The sequence below is a fragment of the Scatophagus argus genome, chromosome 14 (assembly GCF_020382885.2).
Source record: "Scatophagus argus isolate fScaArg1 chromosome 14, fScaArg1.pri, whole genome shotgun sequence".
Taxonomy (NCBI): domain Eukaryota; kingdom Metazoa; phylum Chordata; class Actinopteri; family Scatophagidae; genus Scatophagus; species Scatophagus argus.
In genome coordinates this window covers 3,964,517-3,977,989 of record NC_058506.1, presented here as the reverse complement: position 1 = coordinate 3,977,989, position 13,473 = coordinate 3,964,517, and the positions used below count along the sequence as shown (strand labels likewise).

Below are 13,473 nucleotides of genomic sequence, written 5' to 3'. Positions count from 1 at the left end.
GCTAACTGTCACTGGCTAGTTAACTCAGCCATGCAGTTGAAGGTCCTATTAGCTAATTCTCCCCATTCTTCCCCTGCCTTGAAACCCCACATCTCCCATGCTAGAAGTGTAAACTTGGCTCGAGCTCTGAGCTCCCACTCTGAGCAGTCAGTTTATAGGATTGCTAGCTGCACAGCTAACTGAGCTAACTAGCTTCAAGGTTAACCAGGGTTTGAGTAAAAATATCTGCACATCAGGTAAATGGAGTTATTTTCTCCAGAAAGTCTGATCCACTACCAAGTTACTTTATCTGAGTTTGTCCAATCAGAAAAAGGCTGACTGTTGGGGAGGGGGACCATGAAGGGACAAAAGCTGGTTTCAGATATAAGAGGAGCTGAGGAACTGCATGAAGGGCCATCATAAGATAAATAAGGAGGGTTTTTTTTGCACTGTGAATCTTGAAAAGCTGCTCTACTGGAGTTCCAGACAAAAAGTGTCGTGTTGGAAATGAGCATAATAGATTCTCTTTAAAGCATGACGAAAGCCTATATTTATCTCGCTTATGTCTCAGTCATATCCTCACGCATTCTCCTGCCGAACTCTTGAACGTGGCTGGAATGATTTTCATTATCATTTTTTTAGACTCCTCCTGACAGAGTCTCTCAGCACTGGTTGAGGTGTTTAACTCTTTTGCACAAGCCGTTAGAAAATCCTGTATGCTAAACTCTAAAATACACACAGACTTGAAGAAACCATCCATGTAAGCCCCCACAGGAAGCCAGTGTTAAGTCCAAACTTAGTGTTCGTTATTTGTTACACTGCTGTAGTTCTGACAACAGAATACTGATCTGACACAGCACAGTGTAGGGTGAAATCATGTAGATGTGGTTAGAATTCCAATATACCTCACCTTTGTTATGATGATGTACCACTTCTGCACCTCATCAGTACTTCTGCACTTTAAAAAAGAAAAAGCAGCATTTGATGAGATTTGCAGCAGCCACTATGTCCCCCTGACGTGGAATGCTTAGATCTCTGCCTCTCTCCTTCAGCAGTCTTATGGCCTGTAAGTAACCCTTCACTAAAACCTGGGAGTTGGTCTGTGTCAGACTTCAGCTCCACTGCCCTATAAAAGTGAAAGCCGTCTTTGATCTCTACTCCTCTCCCAGGGTCAGCAAAGGGGAAAATGGGTATTACACACATTAATTGAATAATCTTTTGTTTTGAAAGGAAAGAAGCCATGAAAAGCCTGAGCTCTCAAATCAACCCTCCACCACCCCCATCCTTAATGGGAAGTGGAAGGGCCCAAAGATAGATGAGATGAAAGCATAGGCCCACTAACCCTGAAGCTATGTGAGTGAGTGAGTGAGTGAGTGAGTGAGTGAGTGAGTGAGATTGTAACAGTTGTGCTTTCCTCAGACACACTCCTGTGCAACAGTGAGACCACAGGAACAGGAAGACAAGCTTTCCTGAATAGACTCAGAAATCATCAACTGAGGATCAAGAAAAACTGCCTTGCTCATCAACTTGAGCAGCACTGAGCTTCAAAAAATGCACTAAGATCAGTCATTTGCACCGCCATATGATGTAGAGCTCTGAATCACGCAAAAGTTAGATGAGAACATTTAAACGTTGGGTGTCATTTTTAAGACTTTCTATCCGGCCGCCATCAGCCAAACAACCAGCAGCTTCAGATATATTTGCACAGGTGTGTATTTGTTTCAGTTTCAGCTGACGTTCACTATGGTCCACAAAAGTACTTTTTAACTTTTTAGGTCTAATAAGGAAGCAAAGTGACAAAATGTCAAGAGAGGAAATATTCTTACACCTACAGAAATACATACAACCTTGCTGACTTCATCATAAAACACACTTAATTCAGAGTTAGATGTGAAAATGTTCTAGCTCTACACGCTGTCTTCACCGCTGCCTTTCTCTACTGTGCTACTGAGCAGGGACACTCATTTGTTCTTCAGAGGCACACAGTCACAGATAGAAGATAAATTTGACCAGTCACCCAACAACTCTCTTTCTGTGCAGTAAATAAGAAGCAGCCAGCAGATGATTAGCTTAGCTTAAAACTGGAAGCAGAGGAGCCAGTTTGCTAGGCTCTGTCCAGGCGTAACATTCACCCACAGTTACCTTGAAAGCTGACAAATTAACCCCCATAAATCCACAACTTGTGCTTTTTACCTTTTTGTTCTTTTCTGTAATTTAAATTTTTAAAAAATGAGGTAAATATATATAAAAAAATATATTCTAAGTGTAAAATTACAGTGGTTACCCTCCTCTCATCCTAAGAACTTGCATGTTGCACCCTCAGCCAAACCCAAAGCCTTCAGTGAGGAGCTGACTGCTTCACAGTGCCATGTCATCAGGAGGACATGTACTGATTTTCTTCTCATATCAGTTCCAGTCTTGCGTTTCCCCTTGTTTGAAAATTCAGATACAATTTCCAGCGCTGGGACCCAGCTTACAAAATATGGATGCATAAAAATACTGCGTGGCAGCTGCAGGTTATTATCTTTTAGACTGTGAGGGAAAGATTAATCTGCTTCCTCTATCTCTCTTTGCCACCTCTTTCTTCCTTTCACGCATCCAAACAGGGATGATGTGATGAAGGATATGACCAAGGGCACCGCTTTCAGAACAGATTTGGAAGCGGTTATTCCCTCCACGTAGCACTAATTCAGCATATATCCAACCTGTAGGGAGAACCTTTCCCAAAGTGAATCAAAGAACCACACAATAGAATTACAATGGGTTCATCTTGGATATTTTACACAGACTGCATGGAATAACTCAGGAAAAGCAGAGTGCACGTAGGAAAAGAACGTACTACAAAGTAATTTTTGTACAGTGTGTGATGTGATGCTTGTCTGGTGGGCTGCTGATCATATCTTTATATATTCTAAACAGTACTGTCTCAGAAACACATCATAACATGTCATAATATATACAGTCCAGCTCTGCTGAAAAATGGGCAGTATTGTGTTTTTTTTTTTTTTTTTTTTTTTTTTAAATCTTGCTGAAGGATAAGAAACAGCGGAAAATGGTGAATCTATTACCAAGAGGCAGACAGAGACAGTATGAGAAACCAACTCTTTGTAAACTGTACAGTCTGCTGAGATCAAAGCAAACGCATTCAACATGCTCCCATTTGCCGCTCCACATCCGCTGAAGGTCTGGCAGAGGTTCACAGGGCTCTAATCCCACTCCGGTGCCTAGAAGCAGGGCTACATACATGGGGGAGGTAAGGTGTGGCAAAGCGCCTGGGCAGGCAGATTCATCACTGCAGCTTGAGGATATGAATCTCCCAAAAGACCCCATAGTGAGTGAAAAGTTAGCAAAACCACGGCAGTCCATTTGTTTTCCAAACGCCACATTTTCCTTATCCTTTGAGAATACAAAAAAAAAATCTATTCCAGTTTTCCTTCTTTAAACCATTATTTTAACTCGCCAGATGTTTAGTTTCATTTTTTTTACAAAATGACAAAATATTTTTGTTTTTGAATTGAAGCTTTTAAATCCTCTAAAATTAAAAAGATAACAACCAAAACATAGATTTTTTTAGAACGTACACTGTACAGGTATACCAGGAGTGATGTTGCCAGAAATGCTGCCATTTACATATAGAAACACATGCACACATACACACACACACACACACACACACACAAACATATATATGTTTGTGTGTGTGTATATACAGTATATATATGTATGTGCATATACACATGACATAAACCTATGACCACACACAGCCCACAAGAAGGATGTCCGACACAGCTAATCAGTAGTTGTTTTGTTTTTTCTCTTTATTTTTTTAAAATGGCAAGTGCAACAAAAATAATAAAAAGTGGAAGCAGAACAGGATTGTGCCCGAAAAAGATAACTTGTTGTTTTTACACGGCTAAAACAAACAAGTCATCCTTTAAAAGAACAGAAGGTGAGAGAATATTATTATTGGTTCTGTATTAGCAACAGTAACACAGTAGCACATAATACAGGACATGCAAAACAATGACAAGTGGAATGTTAATAGAAATATGCACTAAATATTGTGCTACATTGTCTAATTGAAATCTGCAATCTGGTATCCATCTTCTCATCCAACCCATAGTGAAAACATGTATTTCCCAAAATGTCAAACAGTTTTGTCATATTTTGTGCCATTACCATGAGAAGTAGGTTGATGACAAATAAAATGCAGCCCGGGCAAAATGTTATGTTGACACTATTATACTATACTATGATAGTATCATAGAACATCAGTCATACAGAGTTTGACATTTTGGTTGAAATAACGATTGCTCATTTTTACCACGCACTGGCATGCTTTTACTTTTCATAACAGTTTTGTGTTTTGTATAAACTTTGGAATAGATGTAATATGTCAGATAATACACCATTGAGCATTATGTGGGTCTGTATTGTCAGCTTGTTGATCATGTGGCATCTGTCTGATCATCTGTCTTCAAAGGCCATACAGTCAATAAATCCTGCCTTGTTAACGTAAAAAGAAAACTTAGCTTCCTCCATGGTGCATATCGAATTTTTACTAATGTTTGGTCTTGTTATTTCACAGGGATTTCCCTGAACCACATCAAACAACCAAATCTTATCTGTCATTGTTTCTTTTGGCCCAAAATCATGGCTCCTTTTCAGGATTTGGAAATGAACAGGGGCATGTTGCAAAGCCTGTCAGGGGATTGAACAGTGGAAAGGTCTGGCTTACTGGATTCCTGAGTTGGCCTGAAATATGCCAGGTTTGACATCAGCAGTGGAAAGGAAGAGAGCAGGCAAAAAGCTTTGGGGGAGTGAAGGCAGTTTCTGGTTCAGCATGTCAGGTTTTTTTTGCTTGATGATTTAGGCAGAGGCCTCTTAGCGGCATTTACAGTGTGCAGTTGTTGTCAGGGTAATGCAAGAGAGACTGGGGCACAGTGAAACTTAAAGACTTACTGTAGGTGGGTAGTGTGGGATACCAGTGGAGGAAACCTATCACTATACAGTTATGTGTCATAAATTAGGGATGAGCAGCAGGCTTTTTTCCCATCAGTATGGTATTTTGAGCTTTTATCATGAATTCTCTTTGGTCATCATAAATGCCTTACACAAAGTTCAGGCTGTAGTTTGAATTCTGAGCCTCCACTGTAGTCCCATCCTTATCCTCATTAATGGTGTACATGGATCATGGTCATTATGCAGTGATATAAGTAGTAATTAAAAGCAGCATTTCCCAGTTGAAAACATTTAAGTTAATTACTTAACGTAATGCTACAGACCACTTACATCATTACATGTACAATAATGACTTCCAGTGGGCCACAGATTAAACAAAACAGACTTTATTTAAAGTATATGTCATGACAGCCATGTTCTTAACAGAACTAAGAGTCTACAGGCACACAAGCAGCACTGTGAGCCTGTACTTGCCAGTGCTAAATGAAAAGTTTAAGGATAACCTTGACAATTCATCCTGAGGGGGACATGAATGTGTGTAACAAATGTTATGTTAGTAGTCAGGGCTCGCTTTAAACCACGCATGGTAATGTCCTGGTGGTACACAAGGAAAAGTCAGAACTATCACCTGTATCATGTTTTGCCAATCAACCTACAACATCAGATATTGAAATTTATCTGGATAAGTGAAAATTTTGACCTGCCACAGCAAAAGTCAGGCGAGATTGAAGATTCATGATTGCCTTTATTGTTGTTGTATATTTAAATCCAAAGAAAAAATTTTGAGCTAATCTACTGGTGTATGCAGCATAAAATAAAAAACACAACATAAACATGAAACACCCAATTAATATACAATAAGTTAATCATAAAAACATAAAAATGAAAAAAACCTGGGTCATATAAAGTAATAAATATTCAGTTGTGCAAGATGGTAGCAAATATGGACTCTTTTCTATATTCAGTGTGCTGATGGCGCTGAGAAAAAAACTGTCTCTAAATCTATTAGTTCTCATTTTTACTGTCCTGTAGCACCTGCCAGAGGGCAGCAGTTCAAAGATACGGTGGCTGGGGTGAGCGGAGTCGTTAATAATGTTGGCTGCTCTGCTGAGGTATCGTAAGGTGGGCAGGTCCTTCAGAGGGGACAGCAGGCTGCCAGTGATCTTTTCTGCTGTTTTAAACCTTCTGCAGAGTTGCAGAACAGCCCATCCAGCACACTGAGATGCGGTACGTTAAGAGGCTCTGGTTGCTCGTTGGAAAGCCACCAACAGCTTCCTTTTGGTGTTGATTCTCCTGAGCACTCTGAGGAGGTCTCTGTCGTGGTGTTGACTGACCAGGAGAGGTCGTTGGACATGAGGACTAACAGGAACTTAAAAGTCTGCAGAGCCCTGTGGCGCGCTGGTACTCGGTATGATGGAGGAGGAGATGCGTGGACCAATTTTAACCCTCTGTGTCCGGTCTTCTTGATCCAGGTGCAAAAGGAAAAGGTGAGGTCAAAGTCCAACAAATTCAGTTTAGCAACCAAGCTGTCCGAGATGATGGTATTGAAGGCTGAGCTGAAGTCAGTGGAGAGCAGCTTCACGTAGCTCCCCTGATGTTCCATATGGCTTAACACTGTGTGAGTTGCTGTGGTGATGGCGTCAGCAGTTGACCTGTTGGCTCTGTACATGGACTGATGTGGGTCAAAGTAGGTGCAGGTGCTGCAGTTTTATGTTGAGAGGACATGAACAGCGTGCTGCTCTTGTTTCTCTTTTGTGTTTCTTTGCAGATCTCAAACCACACTAAGTATTTCAGTCTGGGCTGTAGTGGGGAACCAACCAACCAACACACAACCACCTCTAGTATATCATACCAGCTATTTTCAAAAAACAGTAAAACAGTTTAAGGACTTCTCATAATAATGATGGATACAAGGTTAAGGAAAATGCATAACAGGATAGAGTAGATGTTTTTCAACAATCTGAAAGTCTCTGCACTAAGAATGTCATCAGGAGACATTTGGCTCATGCAAGGTAAGTATTTGGCCTTGTTCTATAAGAACAACGCTGTATGACCTTTTCCAAACAGTTTTAGGAAGTGTTTTTCAGCACTTCTGTCTTCTCACCACTCTTAATCTGTACACATGCTCACAGTGGCCATACATGTGTTGCCTAATTGCCTACATTTAAAAACATGTCATCAGTACAAATGTTAAAATGTTTCAAGAAAAAAATTGCAATGATTGCCAAGAGTTTTGCTTGGCTGAAGTCCTCACTGACACACCCAGCATCCTCTGTTACTCATATACTGCTGCACTATTTCACACGTATGTAAAGCTGACCGAGAAAGTGAAACAAAATATCGCGGTCCAAATACGAAATTCCTCATTATGCAAATGACTTTGCATGAAGACCATGTGATTGTATGCCAGTGTCAATATTACATTTGTTTGTGTCGTAGATGGCCAGCTGAAAATCAGACCAAATGGATTATGTGAGAGAGCCAGCTGGAGGGAGGAATGGAAGAAAATGGCTGATTATAATTAAAATCAAAGCCATCTAATCAGCCATTGCTGTAAGGATTCAGTCTAACCAAAAAAAAAAAAAAATCACTAGTCACCATTAGCTTGTTATAAATGAATGCATGGAAACCTCAAACTTTTTGCTCAGTACTCCAGTATTTTGTTTCAAAGAGTCTGAGCCACATTTTCCACTTACTTAAATGATAATTGACTTCTCATGACATCTGTCTTTATTCCTTTTCTACCGAATCAGGTCTTGAATTTTTGGCTTCCAAAGAGCACATGATGGTTTCATTCAGAAAATCACAGATAAGTGTTTGAGATAGCAAATCATTCAACTTCCCTCTGTTCCTTTTTTCTTTTTTTTCTTGCCTTCCTGGGAAATTAGGTGTTAAAGTGAACATTGTTTCCATTTTGCCCAAAAATACTTTTCTGAAGAATTAACCATGTGCTCGTTAGCGGGCCATGCAAAAGCCAGTTGTATTAAATGATGTGTTTTGATGGATATGTACTGCCAAGTAAAGCACAATCCATCTCCTGTTTTGCCCTCTTAATAGGAACGCCCGCACAGGATCAGGTCTGTCTGTATTTTTTTAACCCTGACCTTGGTTTACCAGCTAACATTTACATCTGCATGCCTCCCATTAGCTTAAATGTTAGCCTTCAGGTACAGTATTTACAGGTTGTTATCATAGGCGGTTACATAGTGTTCCTTCAGTACATGGATGGTTTTCATTTACTGTATCACACACACTTTGAAGTTTGACAAGTTTTTCTTAAAACTAGACAGGCTTCTCCTCTCTTGTCAGCCGTGTCCTGCCTGTGAACCCAGTCATGACCACCTCGGCAGGGTGCTTTCATGGGTCAAGGTCAGGGCCCTTTTTACAAGCTGTCATTGTGTAGTGGTGAAACTGTCCATCAGACAGAAGGCTAGTACCCAGTAAATGCATACCTCAGTCAGTTCTTTCAATACTGATGTTCAAGTTCCTTTGTACCGAGTGACAGGAAAAAAAAAAATTACAAGGATATCTATTATGGCTGCATGTCTAACCAAACAAGCAGAGTTGTCCTCAACTCTTTAACCAACACATGTGAATCTCTAGAGAGCATAGGGAGGCCCCACTTCACCTTTGACCCCAACAGTACAGTGACTTGGTTCCTGAGATAGGGGAATGGTCACGTTGAACAGACTGCTAAGTGGTTCAGTGATCTTGGCCTTGGGTATCGGAAGAGACTGTGAGGCCTCCATTTAAGTAAATTTATGGTTGCAGTACTGGGTCGGGGTGGGGTGTCCCAAACCCCAAGTCTGTTATCTGTTATAGGGGAAAATGTCTGACATACTTGGGCAGATGCCTGCTGCGTGCTAAGAGCTGCAGCTGTTTCTCTCCTGGATCAAGGGAAAGGAGTTGGGTGCTTAGGGTGGAGGGGTGTGAATGACATCAATAGTGTACCAGGTCCAAATAGAGTTTCAGTGCCTCATTCGATTCCTCAGATCATCCCAGTCTGTGGTGTTGGCTGTAGAGAATGTATCTTACTGTAATAAAGGGGAATACAGTGTGAATTGTATCGAGAACTTGATACCATGCATAGAAGTAGTTTGTGATTCCTTTTATTTATGTACTGACATGTTTAGCATCTTCTCTTTCTCTTTGTTTTTCACAGTGATAGACACCATGTCTCTAGCTCCATCCCTGTGCCAACTAAGTCTCAGCTTGGTGTGTCTGCCACCTCAGATATAGGATACCCCTGTCACACCAGCTCACCAGACCGAGGCCTGAGGAAAAGGGCAAGCTCTGAGGCAGATAAGCCCAAGTACAAGCCAACTCCTCCACCCAGCTATAACACAGCCATGGGGGAAGAGCAACCCCCAGCTGGCTTGGCACCACCCTCGCCCTCGGCCAAGCACCTGTCCTCCTCCCTTGATGCCGGCATGGCCTCACTTAACCTGACCAAGAGTATGGATGCCAACAAGGAGGTTGAGCAGGAGGAAAATAAGGAGGAAGATAAGGAAACAGCAGTGGAGGCGGACAGACGCAGAAGCACTGACAGAGGGATTGAAGTAAATAAGCAAGAAGAGACTGACGAGCAGCCGGCCAGTAGTGCAGTTGCACCAAACTCTTCTACAGTGCAGGACACTGGTGAGGAAACAGTGGCTTCTAGTCAGCACACACGGGCCATGAACGGCTCTTTGGCACCAGGACAGGCACCCGTTAGCCTGGCCCCAGAGCTGCGCTGCTCCGTGGAGCAAGCTGAGGAGATCATGGGCACAGAGGCCACTAGTTTAGGCCTGGGACTGGGGTTAGGACTAGCAGATGAGGCTCGACTGGAAGACTACCGCTGCATCCCTGTGGACCATGCCGTGGCTGTGGAATGTGATGAACAGGTGCTGGGCGAGCTGGACGTCGCTGGCTTTGAGGAGTTCTCCAGGCGCATCTATGCACTAAACGAGAACATGTCCAGCTTCCGCAGACCACGCAAAAGCTCTGATAAGTGAGGAAGAGGACCTAAGGAGACAGGGAGACATGAAAAAAAACTTGCACAGGGGGTTTGAATTAATACAAAGCAGGGACATGAACTGGTGGGCTCCCAACTCCCTTATTGCAGCATCAAAAATCATAGGAGCTAATCTGGAATAACGACCAATTTGCACTTACTGTAAACATTTCCATAGTAATCTTTTAAATGAAACACAGTTAGAAGTGCAAGTATTGGGACAGTATGCTTTACTTTTATTTTTGATGCCAGCAATATTTAATTTTTTTAATATTGGATGCAACAATGACCCATTATTCAGACATTGATCTTCACAGAATGACTTACTGTCGGGGACCATTAATGTAAAACAACACACAAACAATGTGTATCATTGCACTATGTTTTCAAGAACTTCAAGGTGAATAAAAAGGTTTCAGTGCGGCAGCTTCAGTTTCAATGTTTCACTCACAGAGTTTTGTTGCACAGTTTAATCAGTTTTAGAGTCATTGATATAAACAGCACACACACACAGGTAGCGTTTGCTGCTGGAAGTTCTATCGATGTGAATCGTCTTCTGTCACAGAGTCTGCTGTCCCAGTACTTACACCTTTGGCTGTACGAGCAAATGTTTAGACGCTTCCAGAGCCCTGTTTCAGGGTGCATGACAGTGGGTATGTGCAGGAGGGAGGACATGGTGTGTATGTGTGTGAGGGGGCTTCTACACATTGAACATGTAACCACAGTCACAGTTAGGTTTCCAGTAAGCCCAGCAATGACCTTTGAACATGGCAGGATTTTGCTGCCATAAAGCGAGGTGGGATCTGGAACCAGTAGCCTACCAGAGAATCCATTACTGTGCCACACGGCATCTCCTCCCATGCGAGAGCTCAACCCACCCATCATCCTCCACACGGGGTCGAGTTTCTCCTTCAGGTCTTAAGATTGTGGCAGGTTGGAGCTTACACAGCACATGGCAGGGATACGGTGCAATTGTTTTTCTGTCCATCTCCACGTCCTCTTTTTTTTTTCTCTTTTAATTTTTCAATTTTAATATATCCCATTAATATTAATGTCAACGTTGTTGCTAAGTCCACTGATTCTCATATTCAGTAGACCAAAAATTTAATTCTGTGTCTGTATTCTGTTGGAATGTCTCACTCAGGCTCTACTGTAAGTGTTAAAAGCAAGTCTCAGTCCCATTGTCTGTGATTTTATCTTGTGTGCTGAATGCTTTCTTGCACTGGTATTCAAATTGATTGCATTATTTATGTCTTTCAACAATTGTGTGTGCTTTGTTTTCGAAGGAAATCAATATCTAGTTTAATTTCTCCCACTCACATGGGATGTCATTCATTATTATTGTTAAATGTTAGACTGATATCATAATCGGTGTCTGGGTCCAGACGTGGACAGCTGCTTTGCATTGCCCGCCGTGACAAACATGGACTCTCCACCGGCAGCCCATATGTTTTTCAGATCCAGCACTGTGGTTGCTGACTGCATTGTATTTAAAACTAAAAGATGAACCAAGCTAGATCATTTCCATAAACTACTATACAGTTCGATAAGTGACCATGTACATATACTTTTGTATGGAGGTTTGGTTTTTTTTTGGTTTTGTTTTGTTATTAAAGACTTGCAGTCCAATGGCATGGATGTATGTAGCCCCCTTTGAGAGTGGCCTGCCTACATTTTGTATTGGTGTTGATATACTCAAGCTTGCTTGTGAGGTGGTGAAATTATAATTTATGAAACACGAAAGGTATGATGACTTCAGAATGGGATGAAAATGGACAAAATTCCAACATCTCTTCTACATGGCTAATTTACATTGAGTGCACAGCCATGCTTACAGCTCTGTGAGGCACCACATCATGCTGATGCTAAGAAGTTTAGAAGTGGCGTGCTAGCATTTGCACTGAATACAATGGTAAGATATGGTTGGGCTCAGGGCTGGTAGATGAAAACTGGCTGGAAGATCACTGCTGCATCCCTCCAGAACCTAAAGACATCCAGTTTACTGTTAGAAAAGATGAAAAAAAAGCACAAAATTGATAAGCTGGATGTATGGAATCTACAATTTAGTCAATCAGCTATGTTTCATCTTACCCCTTTGTAACAGCAGGTATGTTGACTTGTCATAGCAGGAAAAGCACAGGCATAACTAACACTTTAAAGAAGGCTTCTTTCCATTTAGGTGATGTAGTAAACACAGTACTGGTGCCCTGGACAGAGCACACCTGAATGGTCAGCAGTCTTTATCAATGGTAGTGAATTCATCATTAAATACATCTGTACTCTGATTGCTACATCAGATGAAAACGACTCCTGTACAGGCTAGCACAGTGCTGAATGAAGATCTAATCAAGCAGTGAAATGTTGATCTTTGCCGTAGCTGATATGTTTATCGGTTGTTAAAAATTAAAAATCCTTAGAGTCATTTAAGGACAAAGAAAAGATTCCATCTCCTTCCTTCTTCACACTGCCTGAAACACATTAATCTGGCAGTTCCGGGCTCCTAATCTTTCACGCTTTTATGGTTTTCATCTGCCTGGAAGAAATCATTTCTGAAATATTTTACATGTAGCTCACTTTAATTTAGTCAGATACTTTTGTTCTTGACAGGTTCATTATTTAGATTTTAGACACATGCTGCATGCTTGCATTCCTGTTTATTGTGGGGAACAAAAGTCAAGAAATATTCTTCTGGTTTTAGGAAAGTCTGTAAATGCAACATGTTAACCTCTTAAGCTTTCTTTTTCTGTCAGGACTAGTGTATATATATATATATATATATAAGTTATAATGGCAAGTTATATTTGCTTTGGATGATCCACATAGAGAAACTGGTTTATTTCAGATTCCTAAGAGCACGTTATTTTTGCTTTGAACCAACTAGAGCAGCTTCAGTCAGTTTGCCAGCACAAGTTAAACCTCTTTTCCTTCATTTGCCCTGACAATATAAGCACACCTTACATATATGTGCACATGGTTGCACATGTGACTAATTTTACAGTTCCTTCAGTACTTAAAGTAAGCCCTTTTCTAGTCAAATAAGCCTGCCTGCATTCCTTTACCTCATTATGCACTTAGTAAAGTCCAGCCTTTCTGGTGGTATTACCATGTCACTTTGTTGTCAGGGCTTCAGGTAAGGTATCAATTTGTTCACATCAAGGAGTGGGAAACAGTAACTGAGAGCACTTTAAGCATCCTGTGAGCTTGTAATTCATGTCTTTCTGTGGTTGTTTCAGGTAGGTTATAGTTAGCTACTATTAATTTATTTTAGCCCATTACTCACAGATAATAAAACCTTCTCTTTAGGAATCACCTACTGAGTTTTTTTCACAGTCTTTCTTATCAAGAATGTCAATAATGCACAGTGAATCAGTCCCTTCATACTTTGTATTTCCAGATTCACATAAAGCAGTTTCCTGCTCCTCGATCCTATAAGCTCCTCGCGTCACTCTGCAGCCTGTCTGCTTTCACAGCTAAGCCCGTACAGGTGTCTGAAGGCCTCAACGTTCGGCCTTCTGGGAATGACATCTCATCCGGTCAGA

General features: G+C 41.3%; 1 protein-coding gene across 1 annotated transcript in view; it reads left to right on the top strand.

Moving 5' to 3' along the window:
- The window catches only part of uvrag (UV radiation resistance associated gene), an 86,808-nt gene extending 75,228 nt beyond the window's left edge, over positions 1-11,580 (top strand). The window contains exon 15 of the mRNA XM_046409775.1: positions 9,104-11,580. Within this exon, the coding sequence (XP_046265731.1) occupies positions 9,104-9,935 (832 nt within the window). The 3' untranslated portion in view covers positions 9,936-11,580. The remainder of the gene's footprint in view (positions 1-9,103) is intronic.
- The last annotated feature ends 1,893 nt before the right edge of the window (positions 11,581-13,473 follow it).